The following is a 13,920-nucleotide window of genomic DNA, read 5'->3' as shown; positions in this document are numbered from 1 at the left end:
GGTGGAGAGAGTGATGGGTGCGTTGGCCTTATATATAGGCCAGCAGGGTGACCACTGACCACATATACGGGGATTTGTGGTTGCCCTTAAATTCCCCACTTTGTCCAATCGTATTGTGACATGTCATTGTATAGGTCAATAATGTGGATTGTATTGACATGTAAGTCTTTTTTTTAGAGTGTTGCTATATATATTTAAGGTAATATATCCAAGTTTTTTTACAAACTAAAGTAAGAATGAGATTAAACAATTAAACGATTACCATATAACTTGATGATGCGGCAGTAAAAATCATTCATTTGATCAGCACGCACTTGTAAAAAAATCATTCATTTCAGTTGTATGATAGTCGTATAACAGTCTACTAAATAACGTTACTTTTAAACTATATCATCGTAAACATTTTTCAAAGAGTAATGTTATACACCTGGATCACTTTTATCATATTTTGCTAATGACCGATCCAGAGACGATTTGACAGCAACAAAATGAGATAAAAACAAAAGAAAAATATGGTGTATAACATTTTTCTTTTCGGAAACTTTGGTCATTGCATGTAATTGGGGGATTTATGAGGGAAGTGAAAAATGTGAGTAATTAGGTTTGACCTAGAAGGCCGCAAAAATAGGCGAAGGCTCGTGACATAGATTTGGGAGTTAGCCAAATATTGGGAATACAATGGGCGGAGTGTCACGGGCGGACATTTTAGTGGTGTAAAGGGATTGGTGTTTTGTGGGGATGTTTGTCCGGATTGTCTTTAAACTATTTTATAGTCCATGGAAAGGGTTTTTGCCATTTCCATTGGATGGATATATAGGAAAGTTGGCCAATGCAATGGCTCGTGACTTCAATTTCTGCTCTCTCTCTCTCTCTACTTGAATCAAAGTTAATAAAAAAAATGGAAAATATTGGTCATCTTTGTTAACGACTTTGTTTTCTATTCATCAGTTAATTAAAGCCATTAATAAGCAAATAACCCAACACATAAAAATACTGTTTTTTCAAAAAGAAAATTGTTTGATCATCTTTATGTCACATTGAACACTTTTTTCAAACACATAGACAAAAACCCATAATGGCTTAACCACTTCTTAGCAGGTTTTCTCATTTTTGTTCTAAATAGTGATTTTATTCAATCATTATTCTCACCCCGGACAAAGTTATATATATGTCATTAAAATATGTAATTTTTTTTAACTATATTTTTAGTAGGATTAACCGAGCATGTGATTTTTATGTACATTTTAAAAAGCACATATCAAAATCATGTGTCTAACCTTTACCTCCTCCCCACCAATGTCATATGGCCATATCTTAGGCCATCTCCAGTAGAAACTCTATTTTAACCAAAAAGTCAAATTTGAATATTTTTGCCTCTTTTTCTTCATCCAACAGAGTAGTCATTTTAGCTTTTTTCTTAACTTCATCAACAGTAAATACCCACTACTGGCTATTCACTGTTCATCGGTTATTTTTATATTATATTATATTTTCTCTTTCTCTCACCATCTCCCCACTTCAGCCTCTCTCTCGCTCGCTCACTTCTCATCTGCAATCCCTCTCTTTCAATCCCGCATGTCCCCCACTTCCTTGCTTAGGGTTCGACGAAGAAGGAAGGAGAAGAATCGGAGAGAAGGAGATCTGAGAAAGGTGGGTCGACCAAGGAGAGGCGCCGATTTTTTTGGCAAGCAGAGGCGCCGATTTTCTTGTGGATCGCGGGTCGTCGTCCAACGGTTGAAGGGTGATTTCCGGCGAAAGGAGATTTTCTGTGGATTCTTCCTTAGTTGGCCGATTTGGTGTGTTCTCTGTGGTGGAGTTAGTAATTTCGGTTGTGTGTGTGTTGGCTGTGTTGTGAACTTCCGGCCGTGTGTGTGAATCTCTTGTTGGATTTGTGAATTTGGGTTTGATAAATTTTGGAGATAATCGGTGTTTGTTGTTGTTTTGGCCGGAAGTTAATTGGGTGTGGAATTCTAGTGAATCCACTGGCGAGGAGGAGTGATCGGAGAGTGTTTTGGCCGGAAGTTGATTGGGTGTGGAATTCTGGTGAACCCACCGGTGATGAGGAGTGACCGGAGAGAGAGAGAGAGGGAGGAGGGAGAGAAAGAAAATAAAACAATAAAAAATATTAAAAAATATTATTTAAAGAAAATGAAGTGTGGAATAGAGATTATTGTTTGAGTGATTTTAAGAAAATCAGTAGTTAAAGTAGAGATTGATACTTTTTGAATAGCTATTTTAACTCTAACCGCTAGAGATAGCCTTATATGTTACAAAGGCTGCTATAACATTTTCCTACGCAATAACGAAGCCTTCCAAAAAGCAGAATTGGTAGGATACTTTTTCCATAGGCTTTAGTTTATGTACTCTAGAAGTGCACTAAGTTTCGCACATGCTAATGTTGAAAAAAAAAAAAAAAAAAATGAATGAAAGAAAGAAAAGAAGAAGAAGATGCATGATGAAGAAGAAATAGTACTTTTTACTATAGAATGCTTTTTGTATAGGCTTTCCTGGTAAGGAAGAATATATAGCTGAGGGGAGCCTATCCTCGTAGCAAATTGCTCTATAGAAGTTTTTCTCTTAATTTTTTGTTTTATGTAATTTCTTGATGTGGCAGTAAAAATTACAATTGGTATTAGACAGGGACGGAGGGAGGGGGGGCTGGCAAGGGCCATGGTCCCCTCCAAATTTCCTAAAAAAAAAAAATTTTAAGGTGGGAAAAAAAATAATCTAAAAAATAAAAAAAATATAAGGTAAAAATAAAAATTTAGTTTACTCGGCTCCTACCAAAAAAAAAATTTCGGCCATTGGCCCCTGCCCATAAGAACTTCTGGCTCGATCTCTAGTATCAGAGGTATAATAAGAGTTTTCTTGAACATTTATACAGTTGGTATCGCAGCTTGATTATTATGTAGTTGGTATTAGAGTTTTCTTAAGCATTTAGTTCCAATTTTTTTTTTTTTTTATTATTGTTTGTTGTTTCCCTTCTAGCTATAGTAAAACCCATATACTTGTATTTGCTTCAAAGTCCATATCTCCCATTACCTAATTTAAGCAGAAGTTGAGTTTGTTTTGGCATTATAGAACCTAATTTTAGGCATCAAGAAACTTTAGATGGTCTTAGGTACTGATGAAGTCGAACAAAAGTTAGAAAAGAAATTAGAAAAAAGAAAAAGAAAAAAGAGTACGTTAGCCTAGAATGATATTATATAATAATGATAAGATAAATATGAAAAATATGAAAAATAAGTAAAGTTAATTGACGGAAATTTAAGCAAGATCATGATAATGGTTGAAAATTTCGTAGTGTCTTGCTATGAGGAATGGAAAGCAGCAGAGGCGGAGCGTTACAAAGCATGTGAGAAGAAGAAGAGTAATGTTTCTTACACAACTCTCACACAACTTTTGCACAACTCTAACTACTTTTTGTTATGATCAACCATTAGATTTGTTTTCCAACATGTGGGTCCTAGATATTCAATGGCTGATTTTAAAAGAAAGTTGTTAGAGTTGTGTAAAAGTTGTACAAAAATTGTGTAAGAAACATTACTCGAAGAAGAATCTGTTGACGTGGCGTGGAATTCAAAATCAGCCGAAGGCGGCAACCAATGAGTCACCGACACGTCTAGTTTAGAATTACGTGTCATCTAGAGGCCTGGTGATTATAATTTATAACAGCCCCCCCTCTCTCTCTCTCTCTCTCTCCACCTGGAGAGTCCAAGAAAAGCGAGTGGGTCGAAGCACGCGGTCCTGTGACCTGTCTTCAGAAAACGACTTGCTTTTTGGTTTTGTTTCTCAGCGCCAAAAACACCCCTGGTTCCCACCAAAATTACGATAAGGCCATTATTTGATAATTCCCTTTTTCACCAATGTTTTTAGTATTTGGTAATTGGTATGTGATAGCACCGAAGGCACGTCCAAGCATTTAAATTGATTATTTATGTTAAATTATCAGTTACGTCGAAAGTTTAAGCGGATGAAAAATGATGAATTTAATTATTTAATTAATACAATAATACTCTTATCATGTGTAGACTTAAATTAACTGAAATAATAGAGTCAGGTTCAAACTCATGAATTTAGTTCAATTCTGATATCATGTTAAATCAATGACAACGATTCTCTCAATTTTTAAGATTTAAAGTCGGTGCATCTAACGGTGTATATACTTGATTTTACATTATTTATTTATTTTATTTTATTTACAAACTTGCCAACATTGACTTCATATATATACACCGTTAGATGCACAAATTTTAAATTTCTTAATCATGAAATGCATTCTATCCATTTTATTTGAAATTGAGAGGATCTTATTTTGTTAAACCAACAATTATCTTAAACTTAACTACTTAAGCATGTGGATAAAAAACAATGTGTTCATTAATTTAACTAATACTGCACGCACTAACAATTAATCTACTTTTGAGGGTTAATGATCATAAGCAATTTTTTGGGATTATTATGCTAAATTTATTTAGAAATGCCGTTAACCATGCTTCTTAATTATGCACGTGAATCATGTGATCAATATATATACACACAATTTTTAACAATTTTGAAGCTTAATGAATATTTTTTTATTCAGGAAATTAAAGAAAAACTAGATAGTGTATACTAATGCTAGTCATGTACGTTTCTGTAATTTTGTTTCGTTTCTTACTGGCACACTAAATGGGCAAATTGATTCTTGAACACCAAGTCATCGTTTGAATTTCAAAGATCAGAACAAATATATATATATATATAGAGAGAGATCTAGAGAGCACCTAGCCAAGTTATTCCTTTCAGCCTCTGAGTTCTGCCCAGTACTTTTTATCGAACTGCTTTTGATCATATATTACCAGGCTTCAAGAACTGCGATCAGGTATATATATTTCATTTCTTGATCTCGTTGTTTTTGCTCATGATTTTTTTTGTTATTTCTTTGAAAAAGTGTTCTATAAATATGATATAAATGTGAAAATAATTTTGAGTATGTTTTTATTAATTTTGAAAAGAAAAAACAAATCGGAGAAGAAAAAAAAAATGTTATCAAACAATTCTTTCAGGCTTTATATATCTCTAAACCTTCTTATCTTTGTAAATCAAAGGTATCCTGTAGAGTTCTGGTTGTATTCTTCTTTTCGTTTTTCTGGGGTTTTGGTGTTCTACCATTTCGAGCCAGGAGAATTCTTTGAATTCAGTTTATTAAATTGATATATGTTTTTAATAGAATTAATAGAGCATGTGAGTTAAAAATACATATAAAAATTATATATTTATATTACTTTTTTATGACGAGAAACCCTTTAAGATAGGGTCACTTCGTATATCTACGATTGAAGGTTAAACTTCGGATTCATACTGTAACGACCTATCTTAATGACACAATATTGTCTGTTTTTGGCTCACCCAAACCAGATTTTTCAGGATGTCACCTATCCTGATACTACTCTTGTAGAAGTATGCTTAACTACGGAGTTATTATAAGTTTATGGTCATCACGACTTTAAAACGCGTTGTGTCAAGAAGGGCGCGTTTATACATATAAACATATCCTCATTCTCAAGGGACGTGGGACGTCACATGTACAACCCATCCCACCACACAAAAATTATATATTGTTTGGAGCAAAACCCTAAAAAAATCTGAAAAAGCTGGTCAGAGATGGAAAACGTAAGGAGAAAAGAATTGCAGGGCTTCTATTACAATTTATGTTCAATTATTCCGTTGAAGTGACAATCATATGCCTTCGCAACCTGTTTCTTCAAAGCTTCTCAACAAGTGTGTTCCATTAAAACAGTAGTAAAAAAAGCTTGATTTGCGTGGAACCCTTTTCAGCATGTGCAATTAAATTATTCTTTGCGTGTATTTAATGCTTTATTATGATGATTTATATATATTTCAAGCTTATCCTATATATATATATATATATATATATATATATATATATATATATATATATATATATATATATATATATATATATATATATATATTTATATAAAAACGTAAAAAAAACGATCACAGATCCTCAAACCAGAGCAGTGGGTATTATGGTTAATACAATGATCTTTGCGTCCCATTTCAGCCCACGTAACTGGACATTAACAAATTAGATATTAATACACATGTTTTTATACATCTCATTTACATAATTTTATTATTATTATTATTATTATTAAATTTATTAACCTTTAATTAGACTAATGACATTAATAAGAGACATTTATCGAAACCGGGATGGAACAAGGAGCCGGGGCAGGGGCTGGGGCCAGGGACGGGGACGGACGGTTATGGTCCTCTGGTTTTGAAAAATTTCTTATATATTTAGGCTTAAAAATTAATTAGACTGTTTGATTTTTGATTTACACAATCACTTAAAACACGTTACGTCAGCCACTGTAAAATAGAGATTAAGATCCTCTTAAATTATCTGTTCGAATTCGAGCAGGTGATTGTGAGAGACTACTTATGAGACTTACTTGACCAAATAAAAATTGGGCTGCCCATCAACTTCTCCGGCCAAGTAGATCTCATAAGTGGTCTCCTAATCCGTAAAATAGATTTAATAAATTGGTACTAAAAAGGAACATTAATCCATTGTTTTCATCCTTACATATGTAGAACACTTTTTTCAAAACAGACCAAAAAAAAAAAAAAAAAACATACCTAATAACAAACAAAGCCTATCTTTTAGGTGACTTCCTCGGCAATTCATTCAGTAGTGCGTTTGTTTTTTCTCGCATCAAAGACTTGGGTATGCTTCTTTTTGACTTCCCCTGCAATTAATGGCCTTGTTTTTTCTCAAATCAATGACTTTGTGGGATTCTTCCATGTTACTGCCAAAAAGTCTTTGAGCTAAAGCCTCTGCCGCCTTACATTCATTCATTCATTCATTCTCTTTGGTAACCGTTGCTTTGCGCGTTAAAACTGTAAAGGCAGAGAGAGAGAGAGAGAGAGAGAGAGATTGCTTCCCGCGTTTCAGATTGTCCAAGCGTTTGATGTTTCTGATGCGTGCAAGCTATTCTCAAATCTCCAACACCCCACCACCACTGCCCCCACCCCCCACATATTTCTTGGTCCTCGACGGTTTTAATTCCCTTTAAGCCTCTTCGTTCTTCGTCCACATCAACTTCTCCCACACCCCTGCTTTTATATTTCTTTCCTTATTTTGAACGAATCCCGTCACTTGTCTAAACCATTTTCTCTGTCGGTCCTAAGATATTTCTACTTTGATTACTTGCTAAGGTTCCTAATTCTCTCTCCTTTTTCTCGTACTAATCCTTTTTGGTCGCGATCGCCTTCAAAATCCTAAAATATCTTTCAGCCGATGATTTGTGGTGATAAGGTTTGCCAAGTGTGAAGGCCCTGCATATGAAAGTTCAGATTTTTTTTTAGTTTGGTGAAGTGGTTTGTATTTATTCTATATATAAGCTGGGATATAAAAGATTTTGCTCAGAAATTGGGTTTTCATTTTCGCTTGTTGAATTTGTGGCTTATACATAGAAGTTTCTCTGCAGCAAAGAAAGAAAGTTACGCTTGTTGTTTCCAAGGATTAAATAAATACAGGGGATTTGAATCTGGTTTTTGTTCTTTTCTGGGTTGGTTAGATCCGAGAATCAAAGCTATGGGAGGCAATATGAGCAAGAAGAGCCCTGAAACGTCCTCTGCTGTCAATCTCAGTGCCGCGAATTTACAGTACCCAACTGAGTTGAGCTCTTATGAGGCGGCTTGCAAGCTCGATGCGGATTTGCAGTCGTTCGACACCGCGGTTCAAGCGCGAACCAATCAGGTCATCAACTCTCTTGCTGTAGGAGTGGAAGTACGAGCCCTTTCGTTTGATTCTTTGAAAGAAGTCACAGAATGTCTCTTGGAGATGAACCAGGAGGTGGTTAAGGTTATCTTGGAATGCAAGAAAGATATATGGAAGAATCAGGAGCTGTTTGAGCTCGTCGAGGAGTACTTCGAGAACAGCTTGCACACTTTGGATTTCTGTACAGCATTGGAGAAGTGCGTAAAGCGAGCTCGGGATAACCAGCTGCTCATTCTAGTCGCGCTTCAGAGGTTTGACGAGGAAACTCAAGTGGGAGAGAATAGGTACGCGAGGACTAGGCAGGAGTTGAAGAATTTCAAGGCAGCTGGTGACCCTTTCACCCCAGAATTCTTCCAAATCTTTGAGTCTGTGTATAAGCAGCAGGTACTTATGCTTGAGAAGCTGCAACTTCGGAAGAACAAGCTCGATAAGAAGCTTAAGTACATTCATGTCTGGAGGAAAGTTTCAAGTATGATTTTTGTTGCTACATTTGCTGCTGTGTTGATTTGCTCTGTTGTGGCGGCAGCCATGGCTGCTCCACCGGTTGCGGCAGCTTTGGCTGCTGCTACTTCTATCCCCGTGGGCTCAATGGGAAAGTGGATTGACTCTTTGTGGAAGAACTATGAAAATGCTTTGAAAGGACAGAAGGAAGTGATTAGCTCCATGCAAGTCGGTACCTATGTTGCCATAAAGGACTTGGACATCATCCGGGTTCTCATCGACCGGTTGGAAATTGAGATCGAGTCGCTCTTGAAGGTGGCAGAGTTTGCCATCGAGGAAGACGCAGTGAAGATTGCAATAGATGAGATTAAGAAGAAGCTGGGAGTGTTTATGAAAAATGTTGAGGATTTGGGGGTGCAAGCTGATATTTGCAGCCGGGACATTAGAAGGGCAAGAACTGTGGTTCTGCAGAGGATCATAAAACATTCCAACAACTAAACTGTGATCCCTGGTAACTGTTGTTATGTTAGAACTGTTTTTCTATTTATGGTTTATGATTATGATGATATTCCTTGATTCTTAGATTGTATCTTTAATCCACACTATTGGATTCATGTTTAAGAAAATAGTGAAAGACTGGTAGAAGATTTCATTTATTCTACATGTTTATGATTTGTGAAATGATTAAAAATTTATGTTAACAAGTCATCCACTAATTAATTAAATTGACCGGTCAACTTTTTTGTTTAATTATTTCACAAATTATGAACTATCGTGTCAGTTTGTAAGAGAACTTATAATAAAAGTTGCAGTACCTTTGGCATCAGTTGCATCACTCATTTAAGAATTACAAATTTCTTCAATTCAATAGGATAGGTTGGGAAAGCTCCACACAAGTTTATGCCGAAACTTCAGCGCCAAACATTATGTGATCAAAGTGATGAGAGAAAAGAATGGCAAAGAAAAAGCAATTATTAGTGAAATTGACACCCTAGAAAACTTTTAGTGAGACTATAATATAGCATGTTTCGGACAACACTTAACCCAAAAGCTGAAGTATATGATTTTGAGCCAAACTATGCTATATTAACCACTCACATTATTGTTATCTTTCCAATGTGAAACTCAATTGTATATACCAACCAAAACAAGGGGAGGAAACAACAAATATACAAAGATCAAATAGCTACATACGACTTAAGGGTTTATCGAATATACAATGATTGTACATACACAATGTGAACTATTTAGGAAATTGTCTCAATTATGCATATAAGTTCAACGATCCAACTATTCTTGAGAAGAAAAAACCTTAACCTTTGGGCCCGAGCCCTACTATAAAATTACAACAGAACTCAATTTTGGTATATGTTGCCGGTGCATACTCAATACACTATAAGTTCACAAGGCCAAAAATTGGCAGTGGTCGTATATTGAAGTAAGTTGCAGTTGCGAAATAAGCACAGGCCAAAGACACATACATTTTGAACCAGATGGAGGAGAACAAGGTGAAGAACGCACAAATGCTGGTCAAGACAATAATTGCCACAATATTAACAAGGCACTTCACCGTGGAAAGTTCCCCTTCTGTTCCTTGACAAGGAAAATGGCCTTGAATATAAAAATTGGAAAGTAACTGGTCTTTGAGACAGAATTTATCCATTAACCAACTAGAAATCTTGTCTTCAGATGTCGGGATATCGTCAAGAGGGATCCGTTGAACATGAATATGAACTTCAGAAGGGTCCACCCCAAAGACATTGTCCAAGAAAGATGGACAGCGATGCTTGTAGGCAATGGTTACATCATAAACTGCAGTAAATACAAATACATTTAGATATTAAGGAGTAACCTCAAGAGAGCCATCAACGATGAATTGCTAAAATTTACAATCATGTATGGGTAAGAGCTTGAATAAATGAGAGCTGATACATGGGGGATGGTTTTCCGTCCACCATCACTCTCTTTTTAATTTTTAAATCAAAAAAATAATTTTTTTTATTTAAAAATTAAAAAGAGGGGGATGGAGGACAGTTTTTTGTCCCCCACAAATCATTTTCCTAAATAAATAGTAGTGACCTTTCATATGAAACGCTGACATGAGTCCAAACAATAAAGCAAATCATACATGCTTAGTTGTTTTCACCTCAATTATGTAGTATCCTTTATTCCCTCATTTCTATAATGGAAAACGTATCACCATAAAGTGAGAAAATTCAATCAAACTTGATAATTCAGCAAAATGATCCCACTAATGCATATAAACTCTTGTAATGTTGAGAATTCAAATACTGTTGAATCTGTGCTCATCATCTCAAATGTTAAAAGGTCATACTGGTAACAAAAATTGTCAGGAAAATCTTGGCTCTTGGCTGGAAACACAATAAGTCTGATCATGAATAGTCACAATGAGAGAATATTTCAAAATATAAAACCACGATGGCTGCAAAGCATCTCAAGGTCCAATGTCTAACTAAACCCCAAAACCAACCACAAGGCTACTGCCTCCAACAAGCTTTGATAATAAGAATGAGAAATACTTTAAAAAATAAAAATAAAAAAATAAATAAAATAAGAAGAGGTTTTAAGAATGAGAGGCACTGTTCCTAACCGATATAAAGCAACCTTATGCAGATGCTTTCTTTTATGGCCTACAACTATTGGAAGCAACAAGCAGAGCTCACATTTTTTGAGATAGGGAGGTGAGACAACAATCTATACTTTCCTATGGTTCTCATATTCTTTTATTAACTTCCACCAATTGTCATCAACAAGATACACATCGGTTGCTTTAGAAATTCCAGGTTTGAAAGCATCAATAAAGAAAAAGAAATTGGGAGCAGTAGCAGAAGTCTAAGAATTCGGCCATGGACCAGAATGAAAACAAGATAGATCATCAAAATGCTAACCCAGGACAATTCTATAACACTTCCACTTAAATTTTATTGAACAATAATGAGTAAAGAGTGGTTCAACAAACATTAAGAGATTTACGCACACACACAAATAAGATAACCTGCATCCAAAGAGCCCCTCAACTCCTCCAAGCAGGTGCAGAAGCCCTTTGTTTTCGGAAGCAACACATTTTTTAGGAGTGGTAGGCCCCTTTCAGCAGCATGTTTTTGACTCCGAATGCATTTCTGATCACTGCAAATTTCAGCCAAAGGTTGCATCGTTATGCATCTTAAAATTTCCAAAGAAAACCACAAAATCTTCATACGCCCACATAATAAATCTACTAGATTCTTTACAGATCATACCAAGTCTTATCGAAGCAAAAAAGGGAGAAAGAAGAAGAAATACAAGATATTACGTGAAATCTGTGCCTTCTGGGAAAAGAGCAAGCCAGAGGGGATCTCGAGGATCTTTGAATGTGGAAAGCATTTGGCGGATGGTAGATTCATCAACCTTCCACTTCCTCTCCACTGGGATGAACTCCAATATGCTAAATCCCCAACCAAACACTGGTAATTTCATCAAAGTGCTCTTAAGGACATACTTTATGTATCCCAGGCATCCCTTCCGCAATGCAAGGTCCCACAAGTACATCCAATCAACCTCAGTTCTATGGTTTGCAATAAGTAAAACACGTTCCCTTGCAGGAACAGTTTCCCCAGAGAAAACAACTGTAGTCTTGTTTATTTTTTCAAAGAGAAAAGGCCACAAAGCTAGCCAAGCACCAAAGAAAAAGGACGTTGCTTTCCTGCTGTAACGTATGCTGAAAAGTCGCAACATAACAGCACTCACAAAGCCAAAATACACCAACATAATGAATGCTGTTGAAAGTAGCACCAGTATACACATCAAACCCCTGCACGCCCTCAGTGGAGTTAAACCACGAAGCCTTTTTTTCTCATTTGAACATAGATGCTTAAGATCTTCCATGTGCTTGAAATGTAATTACAACCTCCCGTCCAATGTAGCTGCAGAACCTGTGCACCACTTGTTTTAGATGACGTACCTACTTAAGATGTTCTTAATGGTATGATCAGGTCTCATAGGCTCATCAATTGTGGAAAGAGAATATGTAGATGAACAAGCTCCTGATAGTGAAACAAGGGTATCATACAATGAATCACAGTCTTGCTTTGAGTGCTGACAAAATCTAGGTTGTGTGAATCTAGAAGTGTATTAGTTAACATAAAATACCCTCACAGGAGAGGAATTTATCAAAATTTTGGCCTGCACAACAAATGCATGTAAAGGAAGTTATCCGTGGAATGGGAGGAACCAGGACACTAAAGAATTATCCAGCAGAAAGAGAGCCAGGAAGAGACTCAGCAAAGTCACATGTCATGCAAGATAAATGTTTTTTTATAAGAACGTGTCATGCAAGATAAATATGCATGGTAAGCTCAGAAAAATTGTTCTAAGAGTCTATTCACATGCAATGATATGCTGAAAAACTGGAAATTCATTAACATGGAATAGGAGCAAAAATAGCACCACTTGCAAAATGTGAAAGCTCTTGACAGCCAGATGCTTTAGTTTTCATTAAAATTTCCGCCAAAAAAAATTAGCCCATTGATTGTCACTTCTACCGCATAAATATCCAAGCCCATTGAAGTATTGAATGAGCTTTGAAGCTAATAAGCTACAAAGAGAAATCAAATTCGATATCATATGGGGGGGCCCAAAAGAAATTAACTGAAAAAAAAAAAAAAACTCAATCAATGATAGGGGCAAAAGCTATTAGAATCTCAGACTCAAATACTCATAATCAATTAGTTTACTCCTCATTTCCAAAACCACAAGGCATCCAAATTCCAAAACTTCACTCAAAAGATAAAGAGAAACCTAAATCAAATTAATATTATTTTATCAAATAAAAAATACGTATCTAACTGCTTTAATTAGATACCTATTCCAATACATTCCCAAAACAGAGCATAGATTTATTTCTATTATGAAGCTCTACCTAACCTAGTACTTCACTTTCTTTGTATATTCCCAAGTACCTAAAATAGGTAATAATGCAGAACATCACAATCTTAATCCAAGGAGAAACGTGATCCAACCAAATAGAAATCAATGGATCTGAATCAGATTCCATTACGAAATGTGAATGCATATAAAAACCCCATTTGGTCTCCGAGAAAAGCAAGCAAAAGCTATTCATCCAAAAAAAAAAAAGCAAGCAAAAGTGAAGTGCACAAAACATCGAATCTCAGTTTGGCTTTGCTCTTGCTTTCCAAAGCATGAAAGAAAGTTAACTGGGCCATCGAGTTTGAGTTACTTTTTGGATCAGGTGGACCGGTGGAGCTTCTGAGCAATGAACGAACATTCGAAGTCTCGGGTTTCTTTTTACCTCTCTGGTATTTCGCGCATTTTCTCGGCAACCAAACGGGGTTTTAGAGTGAACAGGGTCATAGGAATGAGAGAGTTGCTTACGAATTTGAGAAGGAAAAGTACGCTTCTTGGTGCTTCCACAACGCTCCGAGGTAATGTGGAGCTATCAACTATGAGGCGGCTTGAACCTTGAAGCGCTTCAAATTACGAGTTCTGCCACGAAATCGCCTGCCAGTCGCTAGATTCTTCTTCTTTCTTCTGTTTTCAAATCAATGAAGTGTCACCAATAACGCCGATGGCGTTCACCGATAACGACATCTTGTCCTCGCGTAATTTCGTTACCAATAAATTATAAAATATTTTCGATAAAAAATACTTTTAGGCAAAATTAATAA

At 36.0% G+C, this 13,920-nt stretch overlaps 2 protein-coding genes across 7 annotated transcripts; one reads left to right on the top strand and one right to left on the bottom strand.

Moving 5' to 3' along the window:
• Positions 1 to 4,750: 4,750 nt before the first annotated feature.
• Positions 4,751 to 8,892, top strand: LOC133881616 (UPF0496 protein At4g34320-like). Of its 2 annotated transcripts, none has more exons than XM_062320582.1 (2): positions 4,751 to 4,864; positions 7,593 to 8,892. In XM_062320582.1, the coding sequence occupies exon 2, from the start codon at positions 7,610 to 7,612 to the stop codon at positions 8,732 to 8,734; it is 1,125 nt and encodes a 374-aa protein (XP_062176566.1). In that variant the 5' UTR covers positions 4,751 to 4,864; positions 7,593 to 7,609; the 3' UTR covers positions 8,735 to 8,892. The 2 variants fall into 2 exon arrangements, with proteins under 2 accessions (XP_062176566.1, XP_062176565.1); XM_062320581.1 differs by having other exon boundaries at positions 4,770 to 4,864; positions 7,503 to 8,892.
• A 500-nt stretch (positions 8,893 to 9,392) lies between these two features.
• On the bottom strand, positions 9,393 to 13,811 carry LOC133881614 (probable 1-acyl-sn-glycerol-3-phosphate acyltransferase 5). 5 transcript variants are annotated; one of them, XM_062320576.1, is made up of 4 exons: positions 13,473 to 13,811; positions 11,550 to 12,279; positions 11,235 to 11,383; positions 9,393 to 10,048 (listed from the first exon to the last, which is right to left on the bottom strand). In XM_062320576.1, exons 2-4 carry the CDS (start codon positions 12,119 to 12,121, stop codon positions 9,630 to 9,632), a joined length of 1,140 nt encoding a protein of 379 aa, XP_062176560.1. In that variant the 5' UTR covers positions 12,122 to 12,279; positions 13,473 to 13,811; the 3' UTR covers positions 9,393 to 9,629. The 5 variants fall into 5 exon arrangements, with proteins under 5 accessions (XP_062176560.1, XP_062176562.1, XP_062176561.1 ...); XM_062320578.1 differs by having other exon boundaries at positions 11,550 to 12,168; XM_062320577.1 differs by having other exon boundaries at positions 13,628 to 13,811.
• Between the last annotated feature and the right edge of the window lie 109 nt (positions 13,812 to 13,920).

This window comes from Alnus glutinosa, chromosome 11 (assembly GCF_958979055.1).
Source record: "Alnus glutinosa chromosome 11, dhAlnGlut1.1, whole genome shotgun sequence".
In the NCBI taxonomy this organism is placed as follows: domain Eukaryota; kingdom Viridiplantae; phylum Streptophyta; class Magnoliopsida; order Fagales; family Betulaceae; genus Alnus; species Alnus glutinosa.
Note: the sequence above shows the minus strand (reverse complement) of the source record. Positions and strands in the feature narration are given on the sequence as shown.

What these genes read in the sequence shown, in the direction of transcription:
- LOC133881616 (XM_062320582.1), top strand. Translation starts at nt 7,610, where the DNA reads ATGGGAGGCAATATGAGCAAGAAGAGCCCTGAAACGTCCTCTGCTGTC.
- LOC133881614 (XM_062320576.1), bottom strand. Translation starts at nt 12,121, where the DNA reads ATGGAAGATCTTAAGCATCTATGTTCAAATGAGAAAAAAAGGCTTCGT. An exon ending in CCAGAAGGCACAGATTTCAC is followed by an intron (nt 11,384 to 11,549) that starts GTAATATCTTGT and finishes TGAAATTTGCAG; the next exon opens with TGATCAGAAATGCATTCGGA. An exon ending in AGGTTATCTTATTTGTGTGT is followed by an intron (nt 10,049 to 11,234) that starts GTGCGTAAATCT and finishes TATTTACTGCAG; the next exon opens with TTTATGATGTAACCATTGCC.